This window comes from Epinephelus lanceolatus, chromosome 16, assembly GCF_041903045.1.
Source record: "Epinephelus lanceolatus isolate andai-2023 chromosome 16, ASM4190304v1, whole genome shotgun sequence".
NCBI lineage: Eukaryota > Metazoa > Chordata > Actinopteri > Perciformes > Serranidae > Epinephelus > Epinephelus lanceolatus.
In genome coordinates, this window is record NC_135749.1 from 16,789,938 (window position 1) to 16,812,041 (window position 22,104).

General features: G+C 42.3%; 2 protein-coding genes across 7 annotated transcripts; both read right to left on the bottom strand.

The window, feature by feature from the left end:
• Positions 1 to 504: 504 nt before the first annotated feature.
• On the bottom strand, positions 505 to 13,861 carry sesn2 (sestrin 2). Of its 3 annotated transcripts, none has more exons than XM_033636134.2 (11): positions 13,019 to 13,861; positions 11,859 to 11,924; positions 11,024 to 11,215; positions 5,581 to 5,763; positions 3,917 to 4,153; positions 3,663 to 3,795; positions 3,464 to 3,579; positions 3,213 to 3,296; positions 2,647 to 2,753; positions 1,428 to 1,572; positions 505 to 1,161 (listed from the first exon to the last, which is right to left on the bottom strand). In XM_033636134.2, exons 1-11 carry the CDS (start codon positions 13,328 to 13,330, stop codon positions 1,075 to 1,077), a joined length of 1,662 nt encoding a protein of 553 aa, XP_033492025.1. In that variant the 5' UTR covers positions 13,331 to 13,861; the 3' UTR covers positions 505 to 1,074. The 3 variants fall into 3 exon arrangements, with proteins under 3 accessions (XP_033492025.1, XP_033492026.1, XP_078031741.1); XM_033636135.2 differs by lacking the exon at positions 13,019 to 13,861 and adding an exon at positions 12,494 to 12,623; XM_078175615.1 differs by lacking the exons at positions 505 to 1,161; positions 1,428 to 1,572; positions 2,647 to 2,753 and adding an exon at positions 2,856 to 3,012.
• Positions 13,862 to 15,034: 1,173 nt separating this feature from the next.
• On the bottom strand, positions 15,035 to 19,950 carry matn1 (matrilin 1). 4 transcript variants are annotated; one of them, XM_033636636.2, is made up of 10 exons: positions 19,659 to 19,950; positions 18,183 to 18,367; positions 17,921 to 18,085; positions 17,615 to 17,837; positions 16,590 to 16,712; positions 16,329 to 16,501; positions 16,006 to 16,237; positions 15,748 to 15,900; positions 15,554 to 15,634; positions 15,035 to 15,436 (listed from the first exon to the last, which is right to left on the bottom strand). In XM_033636636.2, exons 1-10 carry the CDS (start codon positions 19,744 to 19,746, stop codon positions 15,387 to 15,389), a joined length of 1,473 nt encoding a protein of 490 aa, XP_033492527.1. In that variant the 5' UTR covers positions 19,747 to 19,950; the 3' UTR covers positions 15,035 to 15,386. The 4 variants fall into 4 exon arrangements, with proteins under 4 accessions (XP_033492527.1, XP_033492526.1, XP_033492529.1 ...); XM_033636635.2 differs by having other exon boundaries at positions 16,329 to 16,504; positions 19,659 to 19,949; XM_033636638.2 differs by lacking the exon at positions 16,590 to 16,712 and having other exon boundaries at positions 19,659 to 19,949.
• Between the last annotated feature and the right edge of the window lie 2,154 nt (positions 19,951 to 22,104).

Below are 22,104 nucleotides of genomic sequence, written 5' to 3' on the forward strand. Positions count from 1 at the left end.
TGACATGCAGGGTGAGATGCGACACATGCACACCGTGGTGTGAACTACAGGAAGACTGAATGATAATGTGTGACATCCGCGTACAGAGCCGGTAAGGTGACTGTTTAGTGCGCCCTTAAAGGTATGTCACTTTATTTCTCGTGCTGGTATCACTTTGGCTTATCAGGCACATTTCGCTGTAACTCAAGAGAGGTCAGGTGTATCGCCACTCTATTACAGTTCACCTTGAGGAGTGACTTGGCAAAGTAAACCTCTGTGCCATTACACATTTCTGCAAGTCTTTGTCTCCATCTTGTGGCGTGATGGTGAAACTCCTGCAGCAAGACGCCCAGAAGTTTGGGCTTGTGTTAAGCTGTCTTGCGTTTCTTTGATTGTATTATAAAAAGAGAAGAAAAGAAGTCTTAAAATATATAAATACAGTCTGTTATATTAGTCTTCAAATCAGAATACAAAGAGCAGATCACAAAGTATGTTTTGTTAAAGCCAGAACACCACAAGCAGCCGTTTTCATTTTGATAATAACTTTTTATTGTATATAAAAATACAAGTTATTCTGTGTTTTTGACCTCAGTCCTCTGTGTGCTGCAGACACAGAGGACTGAGGCATTAGTAGTCATAGTGTGAACAGCAGCTGTTTGTGGGTGATGAATTATAAGCTCGAACAGACGCCAAATAAACATTTGAACCACAATGATGATTTAATTATACCAGATCTGATTCCACCTGCATAGCTGGCATGGTGCATGTCAATATGTCCGGGTGTGACAGAAGCATGTGCAAGATATTCACAACAACACTTGAGGCTCAAGTGTGGGAAAAAGAACCTGATAATCTTCAGTGCAACATAAGTAACAAATCTTAAATATCAAATATTCCAGTCGCAAAGCAGCATCAGAACATTAACACTGAAACACAAGATATGCATAAAGAGACATTCACTGTAGTGTGTGATGTGTGTGTGTGTGTGTGTGTGTTTGTGTGCGTGCGTATGTGTGAGATTGTCTATCAATGTTATGTATTGGGCTGTGATACATCACAGCTGGCTCAGCATCTGCAATAACGTGAGTGAGCGTGTCATCTCATGTAGTGTGTGATGGCTCGTAAGGTGTAGAGAAGGGCTGCTTGTAGCCGTGCTTCCATCACTATAAGGTTTGCATGAACCTGGAGAAGGGGAAAAAAAAACAGCATGTCATTACCTCCAGGTTACTAGGTGACACACTTGCAAGTCCTGTCTGCAATTCAAAGCTTCCTCCTCTAATGACATTTAAAAAAGGAAGAAGAAAAAAGAGAGGACACGCTGAAATGTCAAATGATTCATTCTTTGTTGAGGAGGTACCAAAGAGACACGACCTGTTAAAATGTCAAATGATTCATTCATTGTGCGGCTGAAGAGGCCGGGTCAGGTGCGTGGTTGAACTCGTCCGTACCTTTTCGGAGTGTCTGAAGTGTCTCCAGAAGGCGTGGTAAATGCGTGCGGTGGTCTGCTCGGGGTGACAGGCCATGGTTTTAACAAACAGCTTCAGGGAGCGCTCTAACAGCACGTTCACGCTGCCGTAGTCGTAATCGTCGTAGCTGTGCAGGTACAATGGTAGAAAGTGAGTGACAAAGCAGAGACAAAACCCATTTGAAGGTCCAGTGTGTAGGATTTAGGGGGGTAGATTAGCAGATATGGAATAAATATAATAGGTGTGTTTTCTTTACCTTAGAATGAGCTGTTTATATATATATATATATATATATATATATATATATATATATATATATATATATATATATATATATATATACATATATGTACAGGGAGCAGATCTCTTCCACAAAGATCGCTATGATTCTAGAGTATCCCCTGAACAGACAAACCAAACACTGGCTCTAGATGCGGCCAATCACATTTTTGTCGGCCACCATAGTTAGAAGCCCCTCCTCGACAAGCAACATTGATTTATTCAAGGTGACACTGCTTTATTTAGTGTTTGTACTGGTTTAAATCACACCTTCATTTGGTTCAGTTCACTTTCACACTGCACTTTTTAAGTGGACCAAACTGCCTGGACAACGTCATGCAGTTACAACAGCTGCTCCTTTGGGGGCAGTATTGCCCGAAACAACGACTGACCAGGAAGAAAAAAAAGCATGAGGAAGAAGAAAACCAGGCTCATTGGCCAGGACCGAGAATGGAAATCCATCCCCTTCAGCTGGCTTGGTCACCACAAAAACACCAAACAACAAAATGCACTGAGCTCTATGTCATTCCCTCTCTTTGGTTTGTTGGATACTCTGTTTGCATTTCCCACTGTAAGCGAACCGCACCAGGGTTCACTTGCAAGTGAACTGAGACCCCCAGTTTTCAAGCGGACCAGGGTTCGCTCATTTGGTCCACACCAAACTACAAATGAGCATTCACACACCACTCCAAACGAACCGAACTATCTGTGAAAGTGGACCAGGGTTTGTTTAAAGCGGACCAAATAGCGCCAGTGTGAATGTGTCCTAAAGGAATTCTAAGTGGTAGTTCACGCTTGGCACATTGGGGATGTTTCAGCTTGTTGGATCTGTAACCCCCACTGTAGATGCCACTAAATCCTTCACACTCTTCCTTTAAAACTTCATTAATTACATGAATTGTAGTAGAGTGAGGAAACTGACCGTATCCCGTACAGACAGTGGATGTAGTTCCACAGAGCTTTTCTCAGAGTGTGAGTGTCCACACCTTCGTGCATGGCCATCCTGTGATAGGTCAGGTTGCTCACAACCTGCAGAGACATTGTTTAATCTCATTATAATATCAATCAATCTGATAAATAATTGTGTACAGCATTCTGCGGTCTGAACAAGACGCCAGGGAGTAATGTCATGATTTGTTTGATTGGACATCCACTTCAACTTTTTGTGTTTTTCCCAATATTCTTCTGAAATTTGGTCATATTTATTTCCAAGTATGAAGTGCTGATATTTTTGCTGGGCTGTTGGGGGTGAAGACGACCACGCATCTCCTCCTTACAGGGTGCACGTCTATGAAGTGTGAAAAGACCAATTAAAGAGTATTTTTCCCTTCTTGAATGTTTAATTTGAGTCATTTTAGAGGCTTGAAGAGATAAAAGCGTCCAGTATTTCACTCTATCTACCGACTAAAAAAGATAAATCAACAAAACATTGATTAAAGATAATTATAATGAACCCCCAGGCTTCAACAAGGTCAAAGGAGAGGGTACCTGGAATTTTTCATCCAGGAGCTGGCCCATGTCTGGTAGAAGTCTGTTGACCAGAGAGAAGCCGTGGTCCTCCCATGAGTAATCCTGCACACATCAGACGCCAACATCAACAAACACAAGTCTATGAAACTTGGCATGAACAATTAACAGGCACTGTATGCTGAAAAAAATGAAGAAATAACTTAGGAACGTGTGTTGTGATCTGCAAACTATATAAATCAGCTTGACCGCGCAGAAATGCTCCCAACTACCTGTGCTCTCATGGTGGGTGGGGCCTGCTCTCCTCTGGGGGCGAAGTCCTCGTATCTGAACTCTGGATCCTCCACCAGCCGCAGCACCAGGTCAGGTGGTGCTCCCCGCACCACCGCTATACAAACGACAAAGAGGAAATAGTGAGTAAACAAGTGCCAACCAAGTGAGCAGCAGAGTGATGCATGGGTGTGTTTGTACCAGTTGTTATGCTCTCGCTCCTCTCCCTCTCAAAGCGGGTAACCATCTCCTCCTGTGTGCACTCCTCTTCCTGCTGCTGCAGCTCCACCATCCTCTGCATCAACACCTCCACCTCCATCGCTCCTTCAACCAACTGGAGAAGACAAAAAGAGATTAGGACTGGAATGACTACAATACTTATTTATCCTTCTCCTGTTGACATTGTGAAGTGTAGACGTGTCACACCTGTGGTGAAAAATGGCTGCTTTACTCACCTCTTGCCTGCCGTCCTCATGAGCAGGGCTATGAGGGCTGTGAGGGCTGTGAGGGCTCCGAGGAAGGTGACTGGGTGATGGAAGCTGGTAGGTATAACCCCCAATGTGGTCGGGTTCAGGGTTCAAGCCACAGCCCCACACAAACGAAGAGAGTGAGTGTGCGTGTGCCATGAGGACCACGACATTTATGAGTTCAGCCAATGACCAGCGAGCCTCTGCTCCAGGACACACCAGCTCCTGCAGGACAGAGGGGCAGGAGGTGCGTAAGTGAAGTTTCATATGTTAGGTTTACTGATTGGGAATTAGTGCTTGGCGCTATATCAGTTCATCTGGTATACCTGTTTTATTTTCCTCCATGATATGACTTTTTCAGATGCCCATTTAAATGTGTACCACTCTTACTAACGATTGCAATTAATAACCCACCCTTTCTCTCTTTCACGAGGCAAAACACACTGGCACAAAACAAAGTGTGACACATAAACAATTTGTAACGCAGCGGGTACAGCTCGCTAGTTAACCAGGCAGCATGACGCAAACAGTCTGTTAGCAGCTTCAGCACAAGGACAGAAAAAAGAGACCAGAGATGCACTAGAAGGTGTGTGAATGCTGGGTCTGCTGTTCGGAAGACTAGATCTATATTGAAAAGTTTGTTGAGCAACTGTTGCCGGTGGTGGTAACACTAGCAACCTACTGGACCAGTGGACCAGCTCAGTGGCCTAGCGGTAGAGTGTCCGCCCTGAGACTGGGAGGTCGTGGGTCCGATCCCCGGCCGGGTCATATCAAAGACTAGACCACTCTCTCCCTGCTTGGCACTCAGCATCAGGGGTTGGAAATGGGGGGTTAGATCACCACGATTCCCGAGTGCTGCACCGCTGCTGCTCACCGAACAAATTTCACACACTCAGGTGTGTGACAATCAGTGGGGACTTTAACTAGTGCATCACGTCCGCACAGAACATGTTGGAAAACCAAGAGCGAATGCTTTTAAGGTCATCAGATTCAAGGCCGTCAACCTGCAGTGTCTGGAGCGTCAGTGCTAGAGACGCTGCTTATGACAAGAAAAGCCAGCAGTGGAGCGACACTACAAACGCAACAACAATCTGCCTATGCAAGGACATGTCGCCGCTACAGACAGTAGAGAGAGACAGGTTCAGGGCAGTGATTAAAGCACTTGATTCAAGGTAGGTCTCAGCAGGGTGAAAATACTTTATAACATAACATGAATTAATATTAGGCTCGTTTTGTACTTGTGCAGTAAAACATTTGAGATATGAATACTTAAATAATTCATATTATTGTAGGTCAGTTTATAGTGTTCACTATCTTAAAATATTTCTATTGAAAGGCTTATTATGTTCTGACACTGAATACAGAGGAGGATGAAATTAAATGAACACCTGACAATATAGTGCGCTGCAATGTCACAAAGGAAAGCACCAAAAAACTTCACAGGGGCTGTATTTATCAATGGACCGATGTATTACAGTAGCTTATATATATATATATATATATATAGTGAGTGAGTAATTTCAGATTCAGCCTAAGTTAGAAATCCAATGTATTAAATCATATCACTATTATAATATGATGACAGACTGGGAGCAGGAAAGAGAGCAGGAGAGTGAGACACAGGGAGGTAGTGAGTGGGCGTTGTGTCTGACCTGGATGTGCTGCTGTGTGATGAGCCAGGGTCTGTGTGCCAGCAGCTTGTTGAGTGTTTGCAGGCTGCGGAGTTTGGGTGGAGCGTGCTCGAGGCCGCTGAGCCAGCTCTCGTCCCCTCCGGCCTCGAGGAAGCCCGCGCTGTGCTGCTGCACCAGGTACAAGCAATGGTGACGGGCTGCAGCCTGTGAAGCAAATCAGAAAGGGTACCCCGTCCATTAAAAACCATGCTCCATCAGTAGTCTGTGTACAGCAACTACATTATGCATAAGAACTGCCCGTGCTCATAAATATGAAAAGGGCTCAGAGGTTAAAGTAACACAGCTAAATTTCTCCACGAATAGATCATTTTGAGGTCTAATGAGTGGCATTTCTGAGGAGAGAGGGCAGCTAATGTGATGAATATATGAGGGATGAGAGTCATTAAATGTTTATGAGAAGATCACAGTCTTTGGCAGACTCTGTTAGTGGCTCGCTATGATACAGTAGCTGAATAACCCTCAAGCAGAGAGTGACCTGCCAAGTCCATTTTGCATCTGTCATCTTTCTCTTTAAGAAGACCGTTCAATTATTCCTGATTTTTAGATTCATACATCCTTAAAAAATCATATTACTGACTAGAAATTAGCATTTTTGTGCAATAGTTAACCTCAACCACTGTGGTATTCTTACATGTACCTTACTAATGATTGGGATATCTACAGAAATATTCCAGTTCCCTTAAATGAGCAGTGTGTAACATTTAAGGGGATTTATCAATTAGATAAAGCAGATTGCAACCAGCTGAAACTTTTCCCAGTTAGAATTCCTTCAGTGTAAATTGTTTAGAAGGTTTTTATCAAGAGCCATATTATCAGCAGAGGTCTCTTCCTCTCTTTAACAAAAAGGACCAGGTGACTATAACCGGTGAAGACACTGAATAATGCAGTTTCACATTACAAATCAGTGTTTCTCCGATGCAGTTTGACTCATCGCAGATAGGCCACCAGCTCAGCACCTGCTGATGTCTGCTCGCCTACTTTCTCTAATAACTTAAGATCCAGACATTCAGGAGGTTAATATTGGAAGCTAAATCATCCACAGAGGTCTCCTCCTCTCCAAAACCAATGGATCTGATGATTTAAACCAGTAAAGACACTGATTTGAGCAGTGTCATGTCAGATCCAGACGTTCAGGAGGTTTTTACCAAGAGCTGAATTATCCGCAGAGGTCTCTACCTCTCCACAACAAACACCTGATGATTTAAACCAGTAGAAACACTGAATAAAGCAGTTTAGTGTTAAAAAAATTAGCAGAGGGGCTGCTCACTACTGTGGTCAACACGTAGATGTGAATGGCCCTATCAAAAGCCAGTGTTTGGTTTGTCCGTTCAGGGGATGCTTTAGGAACATGACAATCTTTATGGACTCTCTCCCTATGTAGGTACGAACAGCTCATTCTAAGGTAATGAAAACACAACAGGTCTTATTTTCAGGTTATTTTACACTGAAGAAAACATACTTATTATATTGTGCTCCATTTCTGCCAATATATCCCCCTAAATCCTTCACACTGAACCTTTAAATGGTCTGTATCAGAAGAAAATTAGGTCTATCTGTACAGTTAAAAAGAAAGCAATGCCTTGAATGAAACAAATTGACATACAATATTAATATAGTGACATTATACTTTGCCATGTCTTTAGAGTACACCTTTCAGAGCCTTTGATATATTAAGGTATGTCTAGAATTAGTAGTATCAGTATTGGTATCAGTATGAGTATCGGTATCAGTATCAATATGTATTCAAGGAAAACAATTTCAGCCATTCCTTTAATAGCCACTGAAACACTGAGGAGGCAATAATCTGTGACCCAGTTCAATGGTGCATCACCATGATGAGATCACATACAAAAGCTGTCTCAAGTCATGTATATTACACTGTAAAATGTCTTAAAAAATAAAGAATAAGCCGACTATTTAACATAAGTAGTTGTAAGAATGTGTTAGTTAAGTGATCATTTTAACAGCTCCAGCAAATAAATGTAGCACGCAGTTTGATTACGGTTAAGGATCAAGTGCTGACAATAATCATCATTGTCAGTGCTTGCTACTGTAACTGGCACACATAAATCAAACTTAATTCAATTTATTTTATTAGCTACAGCTGTTTCCACTCAGTTAAGGCTTTGTGAGAGTTTCTGTTGGAAATGTAGAAAAAGCAGCAGTGTAGTGATAGCACCACTTCAGCCCCTGACCCGTCCCGGTCTGAATCCATTTAATAATTGGTCACTACAGCTGAACTGACTGGGACTGTAAAAGCAGTGGGCTGCAGTGAAAACAGCATTACAGCAACATTAAAATAACTGTATAACTGCAATACAGGTTTTGTTCCGTTATTAGTGGAGACAGGTATGAAGGTATTACCATAAACAAAATACTAAGTGTGTGTAAAAAGAAAGAAATCATAAAAACACAAACAGAAAATAATAGCTGCAGAGTCTGCCATTACTTTGAATCTTTAGGCTATTAGTCATGCAATATCTTGCCTAAACATTAAAAGGATAGACTCCCTGTAACTGTGGCCTTTCAAAATCCAATTACAGGCCTTAGAGCGTTTACAGCTGCTGTTATTGCGGCCTCATTTGACACAAAAGAATTAACATAGATGCAAGCAAACACGAGACAAACACATGGTCACTGCCACTTAAACGCTTCACTCATGGGCTTATGAAGTACATCAGGAAGTAATCACTTTTTTTGACATTAAGATTTAACCTCCAGTGCCACTGCTTGATACACCATGATGGCAAATCTAACCAACAATTATGTCTTTATAGTAAAGGACAATTTTAATGTGCAGTGTGCACTAATATTATTTTGATGTATTTGTATTTCACCCTGCCTTATAACAGCTGATATTGTATGAGGTAATTCAGTGTGATCAGTGTATTGTCTATAGCAGATGTCAGTCAGCACGCCCTGAGTTTGGAGAAGCAAACAGGGGTACTGCCACAGAAGCTAAGCGATATACTGCAGCAGGAAAATGTATTTCAGCTACCTAAAAGAATCAGCATCATTTTAAGTGTATGCTATAGGTAGAATATTTTCACCACTTTACCTAGCAAACAGACAGCACTTTGCGGCAGGAGTAGAGCCGTTATCTCAAAGCCACCAGACTCGTTTGACAGTAATTTTACCCTCCAAAACATGTCAGTTACTGGTCTACCACTGCCTCAATTGGTTAGTTTGTTTGTGTTATTGAGTGACTGTGTTGAATCTGAACCAACCCTTGAAAACACCAAAGTCACACAATAACACAAGCAACTTGGCAGTGGTTGAGGCAGCGGTAGAACAGAAGCTCCTGGCCTGCAAGGTAACAGTACATTTTTTGTCGAAGGAGTCTGATGGTTTTGAAGACAGCACAGGTAACTGCGACAAGGTATAGCTGTGAAAATATTCTAAATATAGTGTACACTTAAACTGATATTAATTTTTTTAGGTGACTAAAATACGCTCTGGCAGCGCCCCCTCCTCACCAGCACATTGTTTAGCTTCCTGCCTGCTTCTCCAAAGTGGGGGTGTGCTGACCTCTGTCTACTGTGGGTAATACACTGACTATGGATATGAACCTTAAACAACCCCACTTAAAAAACATTCAAAAATTCCCTTTAACAAATTTTTACATCTGTTATGACGTGGGTGCATATTATATGTGGATAAAAAATAAGACCAGCAATAACTTAGCAGAGCTAAACACAAATAAATGCAACAATGTACAGTGCTTGCATCATATTAGGGATCCAACACAGTTTCATTTTGATAGGTAACCCTGTTTAGTTACAATTCCTTATAACGCTATCCAGCTACAGTTAGTGATAAAAAGACTACAGTCTCTACAGATTACAGATTCTACAGATTCTTGCAGCTCTGAAGCTTTGTGGCTTCTCATTTTGGGTGTTTTCCTTCCTGCCATTACCCATCCCTCTTAGATTCTGTTTTTGAATGCAACATAGATAAAAAACAGTCCATAAGTCAAATTTAGGAATTACTCAGTGCTCATAATCTAAAAGCAGGGATGGGAGGAGGATATTGGAGAACAGATATCGGACGAGGTGTGACATAAAGCTATTCAAAAAAATGTATTCATCTTTTATTTGTCTGAGACACATAGTTGTTCAATTTAAGAATGTACACCGAACGAACAGTCTTCAGCCACTTTATGTCACATGTTCTGGTCATGTCCTAAACCATTTCTTTTCTGTATATTATTTAAAATTTTCAACAACGTTTGGACAGCTGGTTGCCCCATTCATGTCCATGGCAACATTTGGAGTAACTCCTCTAGATGTTAACTTAAGTGGAGCCCAAACGGACATTGTTTCTTTCTGCTCACTGCTGGCCAGAAGGCTCATCCTGTGTAAATGGAAGGACTCTTCACCTCCAACATATGGACACTGAATTAAGGACATTATGTGTTATTTACAATTGGAGAAAATCAGTTGTTTTATTAAAGTATCAGCTGCACGCTTCTTTGCTACCTGGCAAACCATTTTAAGTTTTGTAGCTAATATGGAAGCTGAAAAATTGTAATGAAACATGTAATACTCCCCTACTTATGTCACACATTAATTAATTTGTTGTCCCTTTTTTTAAGTAATATTTCTATTTTGTATGTATAAATATTTTTGAATTTTGTTTGTTTCTTTTTTTATACTTATGTATATATTGTTTTAAATTACACACAATTTTTGTCTTTTATTTCCTTTTGCTGGTCTGGCTTTCTCTGTGTGTTTCTGGGTTGGTGTGTGTGATTGTTTTCTGTCCTCATTGGTTGGTTCTATGTTTGTTTGTTGAAGCTCTGTGCATCTTATTGAATTATCAATAAAAATACCTTGTTTAAAAAAAGAAAGACATGCTCTGGCCGTCTTCCCTCCTTTCATGCAGGCAAAAAAATGGAACTCAAGGTCTACTAACATCAGAGACTTTGCCAGTCTGAAATAATGGTTTAAGAACACATAATCATGGCTTTATTAATAGTTGTCTTAGTTGGATAATGTCAGTTAATTCTTAAATGAAATGCTCCAACAAATTTGTTTCGTTGCCATTTATGCTGTGCTGTAGTGTACTATTGTCGTACATATTGGTTGTACAGGGACAACCACCAAACCATCAAACAACATGAGCTTCTCTAGCTGATGTTAATGACAACAGTCACTATGTACTTGCATGGGAGTCTTTTGGAAACTGCTGACTCCATTTTATATTAAGTTGATTACGCAATAGTCAGCGTCATTTTGCGGATCTACATTTGAAGTGCTTTTTTTATTGTGTCTGTTAAAGATATATAGTAGGCAAAGTTCTACATTCAGGAGTGCACATGAGGCTCTTATTGTAGTCACTGATGTTGATCTGAAAGCTCTGATAGGTGTCTCTAGTTAACGATCATATACTTTAGTTTTCTTACCATAATGGCAATGTAATGTCTCCAGTGACGGGGCAAGGGGCCGTCCATTTCCAACAAAGCATGCTGAGTCCTCAGGAAGCAGCTTAGGTAGGCAGGGTGCAGCGCCATCACCATGGTGATGTGGTCCACGCGACCCAAGGAAAGGAAAGATTCGATAAGGATGTCCTGGTCTGGCCCAGGGTCTTTTAACATCTGAGGAGCAGGAGCAAGACAAAGAACAAGTTGAAAATTGACAAACGATCTCCTAGCAGCTTGAGTCATATCATATTATATTTTTACTATGCTAGAGGACAGATTGGCAGGAATTCACTTAAAAAATGTTTCTCTTACAGCCGGACATGACACATCACTCCCACTTTTTCCAGTAGAAAGCTCAGGATGAGTCACATATGAAATCAGCATTTTTAGTCACGGGCTTTTGCAACATACTTCTGCTGTTGCCTGATGACATGAAGCAACAGGCAATGCAGTTTGCAATACACTGCTTATACTAGCACTAATTTGACCGTTCATCAAGAAGCCAGCCTGCAACAAGCCCACTAAAATCTTGGAATTAGACGGAGGACTTGTGAAACCACATCTCTCATATGGAAAGTGTCATCAATAAACATTAAAAGGCAAAAATGAAATAAAAGGTGATCAACGTTATACACAGCCCCATGTCTCATTAAGTTTTACTGCTGGAAAAACCACTGCACTTTCTTATGATTTCACACCATCACAACATTTTGCTAACATGTGTCTAGAAGACCATTTTAAACAAGTGTTGTCATTGGGAAATCAAATACAGCAGTTGATATATTTAATAATTGAGCGAACAAAAAGACATACACACCACTTTTGCAGGAATAAAGGCACTTGGACCCGATGCTAAAGCTCGAGGTACTTCAACTCCTTGTTCCTAAAATGGAAGACAGAGAGTTAAATTATACATTTAAAAAAATGACTAATTTCATTTCTGATTAATCTGATAATTATCCTCTCAACTGATCATTTAATCTATTGTATTTAATGTCAGAAAATGATGAAAAATTTGTGTCACAATTTCCCAAAGTCCAGGATATTGTCATTGAATTGATTTGTTTTGTCTGATCAGCAGCCCAAAGCATAAAGATACTGAGTTCACTATCACATATGACAAAGAAAAGCAGCAAAATCTCACAACTGAACAGCTGGAAAGAAAAATGATAAAGTTATTATCAAAATACAGTCAAGATAGCTGCTGATTACTTCACTTTTGACCTACAAATTGATTCATCAATTTGCTGTTTCAGCTTTACATTGTCTAAAATCTCCATCTACATTACTTTATGTCACAATGTTAAAAAAGTTTTGAAGAAAATCTGCACCTTCACCGTCCTTGAACTTGACAAGACATACTTACACTGTAGCAGCTGTACTGTAACTAGAGAACCAGTTTCATAACTCTCAGCCCATGAAATCTGTAACCAAACCTTGAGTTAAACTCACCGACATCATCGGAACACCGGCAGCAATATACCACAAGTTATTATTTCCAAAGCAAAGGACAAGTAAAGTTAAAAAGCTTCAGATGCGGCCTAACTTGTACGTCTACCAGCTACAGTGGACTGCCTGTTGCCAGGCTCAGGGGGTGTGTCTGAGTGTTTTTCAGGGCACCGGGAGGGGGCGTGTCCGGCCTGCTTGTTTGTGCACACCGCGGCAGAGTCTTGCATCACCTCATACAGTTCAACGTCTGATGAAATACAGAGCAATCTGATGGGTAACTGCAATCAGCTGATAACTATGGCTGATCAGCTGCAAGGTTATCCTGACTACTGATCAATCATTCACTTCATATTTGGAGTTTATGATAAGAAAAGAAAGCAATAGTGCTGAAAAGAAAAACAAACTGCCTGTTAACAGACTTATAGTTGGAAAATCATGTCCAAGTGCTGTTGAGATAGTCTCAGCAGGAAACACTGAATATCTACATGAACAGTATCCCAACATTTATGACCAGTATCCCCACATTACCTGTGCAGTTCGCAGCAGCTCACTTGCCCTGTTCTGTACTTCCTGCAGCGGACAGGACCGGGACAGCCGAAGCAGCTGTAGGAGTGTTTGTTTCCCCAGCCGTGCCGAACCGGGCCGGGTCAGCTCCAAACACACCTGAACCCCCAGGCTGAGCTCCTCCAGAGCCGCCGCTCGCTCCTCTTCGTCCCTGCTGCACAGCCCTGCTAGGCTTTTAGCAATCGGGTCGGCGTCGGACTCTGACTCGGACTGGTGGCGACGTGAGTGTCCAGAACCGGACCCTGGTCCCGGTGTGCTTTCCCCGTTGCTTGCCATCTCTTGTACTGGTCCCGAAGCACCTCGCAGAGACTCTAGAAGCACCTGGGTTGAGCTGTGTAGCGCTCCGACTAGCTACTGTTAGCTTCAGTATTAATCTCACCGTTTATGGTAGCTTAATGCAAACGCTGGGTTTCTTAACAGCCGGATACTTGAAGTGTCCGTTGCATCAGGTCACTGCTGCGCAATCATCTGTTCCGCTAATCATTAACGGACCACCTTTAAAGCTCTCTCATGGCCGGTCGACTGACGTTAACCTGACCGGTCTGCCGGTTAGCTCGCTAAGCTAGGCTAGCTGCTGCTAACAGATGCTGCCAACGGTTGTAGCAGCGTTACACGGTGTCTCGGTGATACAAACAGTCTGAGCTCAGTGGTTTGTGTTTGGACTGGACTCCCTGACTAAAGCAAAGTCTAACTTAAGTATAATACCAGCTCCCATGAGGCACCGAGAAACAAATAAAGGTTTCACACGCTGGTTTCGTTCAGCTGGAGAGCAATTAGAGAGCTTTTTTCCTTATGCAACGTCACTGTGACGTCAGCAAACTTTTTACTGCACTTCAGGGTGCATTAAAAACACTCAATTAACACCACATAATTTAACTAAATTTTATTATTATCAGTGTTCTGGCATACTTGCATGGTTTGAGTTTTTGTAAACTGGTAAGTGCTTCACTATGTCACCACAAGCTAAACTAAAATAGGAAAATGGTTAAAACAATTATTTCTAATTACACAAACTGCTGCAAGTTTGTCTGCAATATCCAACTTTTCTTTAAAAAAATACTAGTTTACATGGTTGTAGAGAAGTATTTACTTATATTGCCCATTAATCTATTTATAAATTCATCATGTGGTACATAAAATGTACCAGATGTCAACAATACCCATCATGCATTCAGACTCTGAGGCAATGACCTTACTCTGTCCTCCATTTTGAATATGAAGCTTGTTTGTTGGTGTGAATGTTACCAGAAAAAACAAACCAGTTATCAAATTAAGGGATTAATTTTGTGCAAGTCAAATAATTAATTTTCAGCACTAGATTACCTCCATGACTGCACTCTAATGCAGGGACCCTCACTAATCCACTAAGAGTATGGAGTATAGGTCTTGATCACTGCCATCTGATAGGAATATTAGCACTTCTACGACTATGCAGAATTATATTAAGTTGTAAATGTAAAGCACAGCTGCTGTAGAAGTCTTTGACAATGAATTGAAGTGAGTCACCATTTTGCCGGAAATGCCTGTGAAGCCAATGAGGTCCTCGAAGTCCACATATTCCAGTCATAGGAATATTCAGTGTACTTTTTTATACTTATTTATATTTAATTAACTAAAACTGTGCAAAAGTAAGAGCTGCCTTGTGTCTGTGTGTGCATACAATAGTTTCACAATATATATTTACTTCCTGTATCACTTTTATTTAGGAAAATAAAAAAAAAAACATCCATGGTGTACCCTTATTATCAGACATATATCTTATATTAATTTACTTGTATATATATTTATATATACCATATACAATATTAGATAGGAGTGAGGAAAGTTGATGACTTCATATATGAGAGGAGGGAGGGAAAGATGACAGTGTCAGAAACAAGTGAGGGCGATGCGCTGCTCAGTTTGACATGACAACACAGACTCTATGGGGTTTTGGGGGAATTCAACATTGTGGCAGCAACAAAGAAAAACCCTTCAGCATACTGTCACCGTTTCCCTATGAGGGAAGACTTTTATTAACAAACACACAGGCTGGCTATGGAGGATGACCTTCGGAGCACACACAAAGGCGTGGTCCCCATGGCAACCGGCGCTTTGTGTCCCAGGAGACCCAAGGCTGGACGAGGTAAGACCGAGAGAGGAGGGGGCAGAGGTGGTTTTGGGAGAGCTCAGGAAACAAGCAGAGGTCAGGGTTCTCACGCACGCACACACATACGGGTTCCTCTTCAGTATTTTACAGGAAGTAAAAAGTGTTTGTGTGTGTGTGTTTGTGTGTGTTTATGTGTGTGTATGTGGGTGTGTGGAAGTATAGAAAAGAGTGGGATGTGAGTCCTCAGACGATTTTGTTCTCCAGCAAGGCGATCCTCTTCGACATGCTGTCTAGTAAGATTTTGTCAAGGACAGCAACAATGAAGACAAGACAGAAAATATGCGAGCAACATTAAAACCCTCCTTCCAGACATCGTGTTCTCACACCGTCTCACCCGTTGTAAAGGATATATTTTTTTGTTAGTGCCTGTAGGGCGTCTTCTACTTTCTTTTGGAACTTTACGAGGGAGTCGCATTCACAAGGGTCCTCCTCTGTGGGAACAAAAAGCACAAGTTCTGAGTTACTGTACCTGCATGTGTAGTGAAATAACCGGTAATAACACAAGTATTTTAAATGATGTTTGCACTTCATCGTAGTGTGTGACCTTGACAGATGTTAATCTGCAGCTTCTTGGCAATCTGGGTCATAGCCTTGAAGTCAGCAGTGTAGAAGTAGTGCTCTGCAGTTGGCTCAGAGGCAATCTCTTTCAGCTCATCCTCCACTGCGTTGCCAACTCCAACAGCGTACATCTTGAAACCTGTAACATAAACACACAGGTTTCCGTCATCTGACTGGGTAGGCTAATGATTGTATCCACTTACACCCACTGTAATCTAGAGGTAATCTATCCTCTGTGTCTCACCATGCTCCTTGGCCTTCTTGGCAGCATCTCCAATGTAGTCCTGGCTGCGTCCATCTGTGAAGACAATGCCCACCTTGGTGACCCCAGGCCGGGCGCCATGACCAGCGGCGAAGCTGTTGTCTGTCAGATAGCGGAGAGCCTGGCCTGTCATGGTTCCCCTCTCCATGTAGGCCATCTTCTTCACAGCGTCTTTTAGGTCTTTCTTGTTGTTGTAGCGGCCCAGAGGGAATTCCTGAGGAAATAAGACAGAAACGTGACATTGATACAGAGGAGAAATACGTAGATTGTTAGGTGATACTAAAATACCAAACACAGAAACATGCCTGTCTGACTTGGCTGGAGTACTGAACCAGTCCAACGTGAGCCTTGCTGTCAGACACATCCAGTTTGTCGACAATCTGGTTGATCCACTTCTTGACGAGCTCAAAGTTCTCAGGACGCACGCTCTTGGAGCCATCGATCAGAAACACCACATCTGTCGCTGAGTTGCTGCAAGCTGCTGATGTGAGATGCACAACCGGGTGTCACTTTGGTAACACAGTGACTGCACTTGGACAAATACCATCATACACACACACACTTACCACTGCAGCTGCGACCATTGTCCATGAGGGTAAAGCCTTCTTTGCAGGCACACTTGTATGATCCGGGGGAGCTGATGCATACCTGCTCACAGTCATGATCCCCAGTGGCACACAGGTCCGACACTGTGTGTGTGTGCACGTGCAGAACACACACGTACGCACAGCGGAATTTATGTTGAGGCACACACGAACACACACACACAGAAGAGGGTTGGGTGGTTGGGGTTAGGAGGAGAGAATGAAACTATGTCAGTTTGAAAACGGGAAAAACTAGCACTGATTTTTAATGATCCACTGTGATCTGCAGCCAAGAGTTTTGAATATGTGTGGATGACGCATGAATCCAGTGGATCCTTAAAGCAAACAGGTGGAAAAGATTGGAGTAGCCTCAAATAAAGACGATCCCATGATCTGTCTGTTTCTATATGTGAGGCACAGGCTCGTCCAATAACAATCCAGCACTGGGATCATGCAGCTCTGCCCTTGGACGAAACATCTGCAGCGAGAATGGCTCCTGCAGAGTGAGTGGCAGGCAGCAGTCAAAACTGCCGCAGACTGGTAGAGCCAAAGGGCATCACTAATTAGAGGTTTAATGATTGTCACTAATGGATCGGTAATTACCAAGAGATCAGTCTCGCCTCTCGGTTATATGAGAGTTGACTGAAGAACAGTAGCGAATTTCATTCCTAAAGGTTGTTTCTGCCCTAATGCCCTCATGCACTGAGAGTATTTAATGAGTTTGAATGGCTGAATGAATACACTGTAGACTCGCTGAGGACAAAAGGGAGGGAACAATACATAGGAATGAAAAGATGACAGTCCTGACACCTTACCCTTTAGTACAGGGGGGCCAGCAGATAGCTCCCTCCACAGAGATGAAGGATAATGATGATGAGCCACCCTGACAGTACTTCTTTTCAACCACCTTTGTCTATTTCCCCATTTCCTGCGTCTGTCCCTCTGTCTTTAAACAATAAAGCTCTCATTTTTCCCTCCTCTTCTCCCTCTGTCTCCTCCCATCTTACCGCAGAAGGCCTCCTGGAACTTCTTGGTGAGTTTCTCAATGACGCTGTAGCTCTCCACGTAGTCCACGTGGTCATCCAGAGGATCACTGGCCATCTGCCTCAGGGTGCTCATGTCCACACGTCCCACACCAATGGCAAAAATCTCAATACCAGCATCCCGTGCACGCTGAGCCACATCTTTTACATTGTCCTGGGGACGCCCATCTGTCACAATAATGGCAACCTAGGAGGAAGGAGGAGCAAAATTAAATAAAAAAATATATATAATGATGAAATATGAATTGATGGTGTAAACATGTGTCTAACCTTGCTGATATCAGGAGATTTGACACGAGCACCCTCGGCATCACTGAAGGCCACATTCAGGGCAAACTGGATAGCCAGGCCGGTCATTGTTCCAGTGGACAGTGGCTCAATCTTGGTCACGGCCTTAATCAGCCCGGCTTTGGTGCGGTGTGTCTTGAGAGACACCTACAGTTGCATAATAGCAAGGGCAGTGATATGGAATAGTTTGATAAATAAATAAAGTACTTTGCTCACACTAGTGATGGCAAGCTGAGCCACATACCTCATTTTTGACACGGCTGGCGTAGTTGACAACTCCCACTCTGGTGGCGTTGGGTCCAACGTCCAGCCCCTCGATGACCTTAGCAAGGAAGACTTTGACCTGCTCAAACTCTGAAGGACGGACACTCCGACTGCTATCGATGATGAACACAATGTCTGTGGGACGAGTTTTGCACAAACCTGCCGCTACACATGAAAGGACAGAAAGGGGATTATTACATAATCATATCTTAATAGTTTGCATTACAACTGCACATCCACAAGATTATCCAGAATTGTAGGTTGATTAAGAAATTAAGGTGAAAAGGGGGGAGAACAGAGGGCAGGGTGGGAGGAACGTGGGGAGAATGGAGGTACTGACAGGAGAAGAGAAGGCGGAGGGGATGAAGGCTGGTGAGAAGGTGGGGGGAAATAAAAAAACAGGATGCAGGGAGGCTACAGTGGTGGAGAGAGGCGAGGGTGGAGGGAGACGGAGAAATGCTTGGCAGAAAAAACAAGGATGACGGACAGAACGATCAAATGAGAAGTTGCCTGCTTTAAATATATTAAAAACAACCTGTCATATAATGACAATCCAAATAATGACAAAATCACAAAGGTGAGATGTGGTTGAAAGATTTTTTGTCACAATAATTAGATTTTTTGGCTGAAAAAGCTTTAACTTATCAGCTGCAAACACCAAATGGAGCTACCTAATGTGTGTGAAAGTCAGAATACTGCAATAAGGCTGTCTGGCTGAAAATAATGAAGGTAAAGCTGTTTGCATCAGGGAGGATGTGTTGGATTTTCAGTGAGGCCTCATTAAACTAAACCACTAAAACTTCCAGTTTCTGTGTAACATCACTGATCTCCCTTCTCACCCTTCACCTCTCTCCCTCCCTTCAGTTTTTCCTCCTACTAACTTCTACATCTCACACACACACACACACACACACACACACACACACACACACACACAGAGCGTACCAACTGCCACGCTACATCTTGACACAGTCATCCAAACTGTGCACGTACACATCCAACCACCAGCAACAACACAAAAACCACTGCTGTCTTCAATACTGGCAGACTAATCACTCCAAATCAATAAAAAGCCCAAAGACAGTGACAAATATAGAAATCAGTATGACTGGAATTATATCCTTCGCAATTATCCACACCAAATTCAATCTAAAACACAGTTAACATAATTATATACTTGAATTTTTCCATTTCTCTACTTTAAATCTGATTATTTCTGGGACTTTATACCACTCTACAGTAATGTGACTAGTTCACACACATCATTCGGTCCTAGGACATATGGAAGTCACTGAACTCTGAACTTATCTCTGTATAAAGTCAAACATTTACTTAGTTTAATCATGTCTATTCTGAGGTTTACTGTCCTCAGAATATATATTTTGAGGACAAGGAAAAAACAGTGTAAGATGTCAGTTATTTGGTACCTTTACAGGTTAAAGGTCATTATTCTTACCCATGGCGGCGGCTGTGCGGACATCTACGGCGGCCTGAGCCCCTATGATGCTGAGCAGCAGCAGGAACAACGGCGGCGTATGCGTCATGGTGACAGCGACAGAGGGGTGACGAGGAAAAGCAGGGGTCTGAGCGTGTCCACGGACAGTCCTAGAGTGAGAGGCCAGAAAGGAGACGGAGCAGGGCGAAGGGAGTTCCAGGCGAGGGGGACGGCCACAAAGTGAGACTGAGTGACTCTGAGCTGCAGGTTATCAATGCAAGTGCTTCACACAGTCAGCCCACAGACACCCCCCCTGTATAGCTGCAGTGTGTGCGTGTAAGTGTGTGGGTAAGTGAGGGAAATACCTGCTCTGGGAGGACCTAAAATGGTGGGCAGGGAAAGACAAACACACCTTGATATGGCTAGGATGGACAGGTATGTGTGTGTGTGTGTGAGAGAGAGAGTAATAAAGTGTGTGTTGTGTGTGCGCTCCAGTACCTGAGTGTGTACAGTAGGTGTATGTGGCTGGGGGTACAGGAGCGGCTGGGGTTTTTGGTGCAGAGTGTGCGCCAACACCAGCCGCCCCAGGTTGGATTTGGCCAAAGCTCAAATAAACACCAACATGAATTCCTCTTTTCTCCCCGTGTTCCCTCGTATAGCAAACACACATTTATGGTGCGGAAGTGAAGCAGAGCCACCGTACACAGCCCGCAGTGTTCCCGCCACTCTGCACGTTGGGAGGTGTGTGTGCATTTTTGCATAAGCATGCGTTTCTGTATAACTCGAAGTATACATGCCAATTCCTGGATTTTTAAGTTCAGCTCAGTTCAGCTTCATACAGATTTGTTTCTCTATCACTTGTTTTGTCATTTTCTCTCAGACATCTTCTCTCCCATCCTTGATTTTTAAAGCCTTGACTCACACAACAAACATAAATATAGAAGGTAAAGATTCCCTGATTGCAACCAGATCAAAAAATTCTTTGACCTTGACTCCTCTTCCCGCCTATTTCCCCATCACTCTCCTCTCCACTGTCAGGTAGGCGGCGGGCCCCAGTGGAGTAAACACCATAGGAAAACACACTTTCATCAATACTCATATACACATCTTTAATCTCTCTATAGACTCCACATACACACTAAACAGAGACCCCTCTTTTTCCTCCAACATCCCACTCCACCCGACCCAACCCTGCATTCCTCTGCACCTCCCCTTCCTCCTCCTGCACACACACCCACACACACAACCTGAACAAGCCGCAATTGAGGGGGTAAGTCTGGGAGGGGAAGAGGAGCTGGGGCTCAGGCTGTACAGTAACCAGACAGACAGATTTCCTACTGAACAAGCTGTAATATCAACAGTGTGTGTGTGTGTGTGTGTTGCGGTGGTGATGAGTTCGGAGATGAAAGGTTCGAGATGTTATTCCTGGACAGCGTGTCATCTCTGGGAATGGGCTTTTTGGCTTATAAGAGAGGACACCACAGACACACACGTACACATATTTGTGCAAACACATAAACATATACAGTAGATTCACACACACACACACACAGGTTATGTAACCCCCGTCTGCACGGCAGGCAGGACAAACACAAACATAAGCTGGATGAGCTTTACCTGCATCCATCAGCATTTGAGAACTGTTTCACAGTGCCATGAAATCCACTCATTTTTCATCCAGTTTACACATGATTAGAGTTACATGGTAATAGAGGAGGACTGTTGAGACGTGGGCGTTAAAGAAAAGGCCTCAGCTGTGTCTAAACTGATCAAAATAGCAATCTGCTGTGTTTGATACACCCTATTGCAATACTACAAGGTCAGCTCCAATAAAAGCTTTACAAAATAGCGCTGCTTCTTTCATTGTAATTTTTCATTTAATCATTTCGTCATGTCAGAAAAAAGTATAAAATACTATAATTTGCCAGAGTTCGACAAGACATCTTCAAAGATATTTACTTTACAATAATCTCAAACAGTACACTCACATTTGAGAAGATGGAATTAGCGAGTGGTCGGCTTTTTCATCTTTCTAGGACTTTGACGATTTACTTACAGCTGAAACAATCAGTCATCAGAAATGTAAATATCATCAGTTTGGATAATATGATTTACCAGCTTTTCAAATGTGTGTTTTCACTGTCTTACTCTTCTGTGATGATGAACTCAATTGAATACCTCTGGGTTTAGCCTCTTTGTTGGAGAAAACAACAAGTTCTGGAATATTACAATGGGATTTTGTTATTTTGTTAAAAAACTTTTTTTCTGACATTTTATAAACTGAATGATTAATTAATTGACCGAGAAAAAAAAACTGGCATATAAATCAAAAATGAAAAATTCTTAATGGCAGCCCTAGATTAAAGCTATGAAAATAACTTTGCATCACATTTGCTGAAACTGTCACTATATTCTGAAAGAAGGAAATTAAAACAGATTTAAAAAAAAAAAAAAATCACGTCCCTCT

What these genes read in the sequence shown, in the direction of transcription:
- sesn2 (XM_033636134.2), bottom strand. Translation starts at nt 13,330, where the DNA reads ATGGCAAGCAACGGGGAAAGCACACCGGGACCAGGGTCCGGTTCTGGA. An exon ending in GAGCGAGAGCATAACAACTG is followed by an intron (nt 3,580 to 3,662) that starts GTACAAACACAC and finishes TCGTTTGTATAG; the next exon opens with CGGTGGTGCGGGGAGCACCA. An exon ending in TCCTGGATGAAAAATTCCAG is followed by an intron (nt 2,754 to 3,212) that starts GTACCCTCTCCT and finishes ATGTCTCTGCAG; the next exon opens with GTTGTGAGCAACCTGACCTA.
- matn1 (XM_033636635.2), bottom strand. Translation starts at nt 19,746, where the DNA reads ATGACGCATACGCCGCCGTTGTTCCTGCTGCTGCTCAGCATCATAGGG. An exon ending in CAATGGTCGCAGCTGCAGTG is followed by an intron (nt 16,505 to 16,589) that starts GTAAGTGTGTGT and finishes ATCTCACATCAG; the next exon opens with CAGCTTGCAGCAACTCAGCG. An exon ending in GCAGATTAACATCTGTCAAG is followed by an intron (nt 15,635 to 15,747) that starts GTCACACACTAC and finishes TTGTTCCCACAG; the next exon opens with AGGAGGACCCTTGTGAATGC.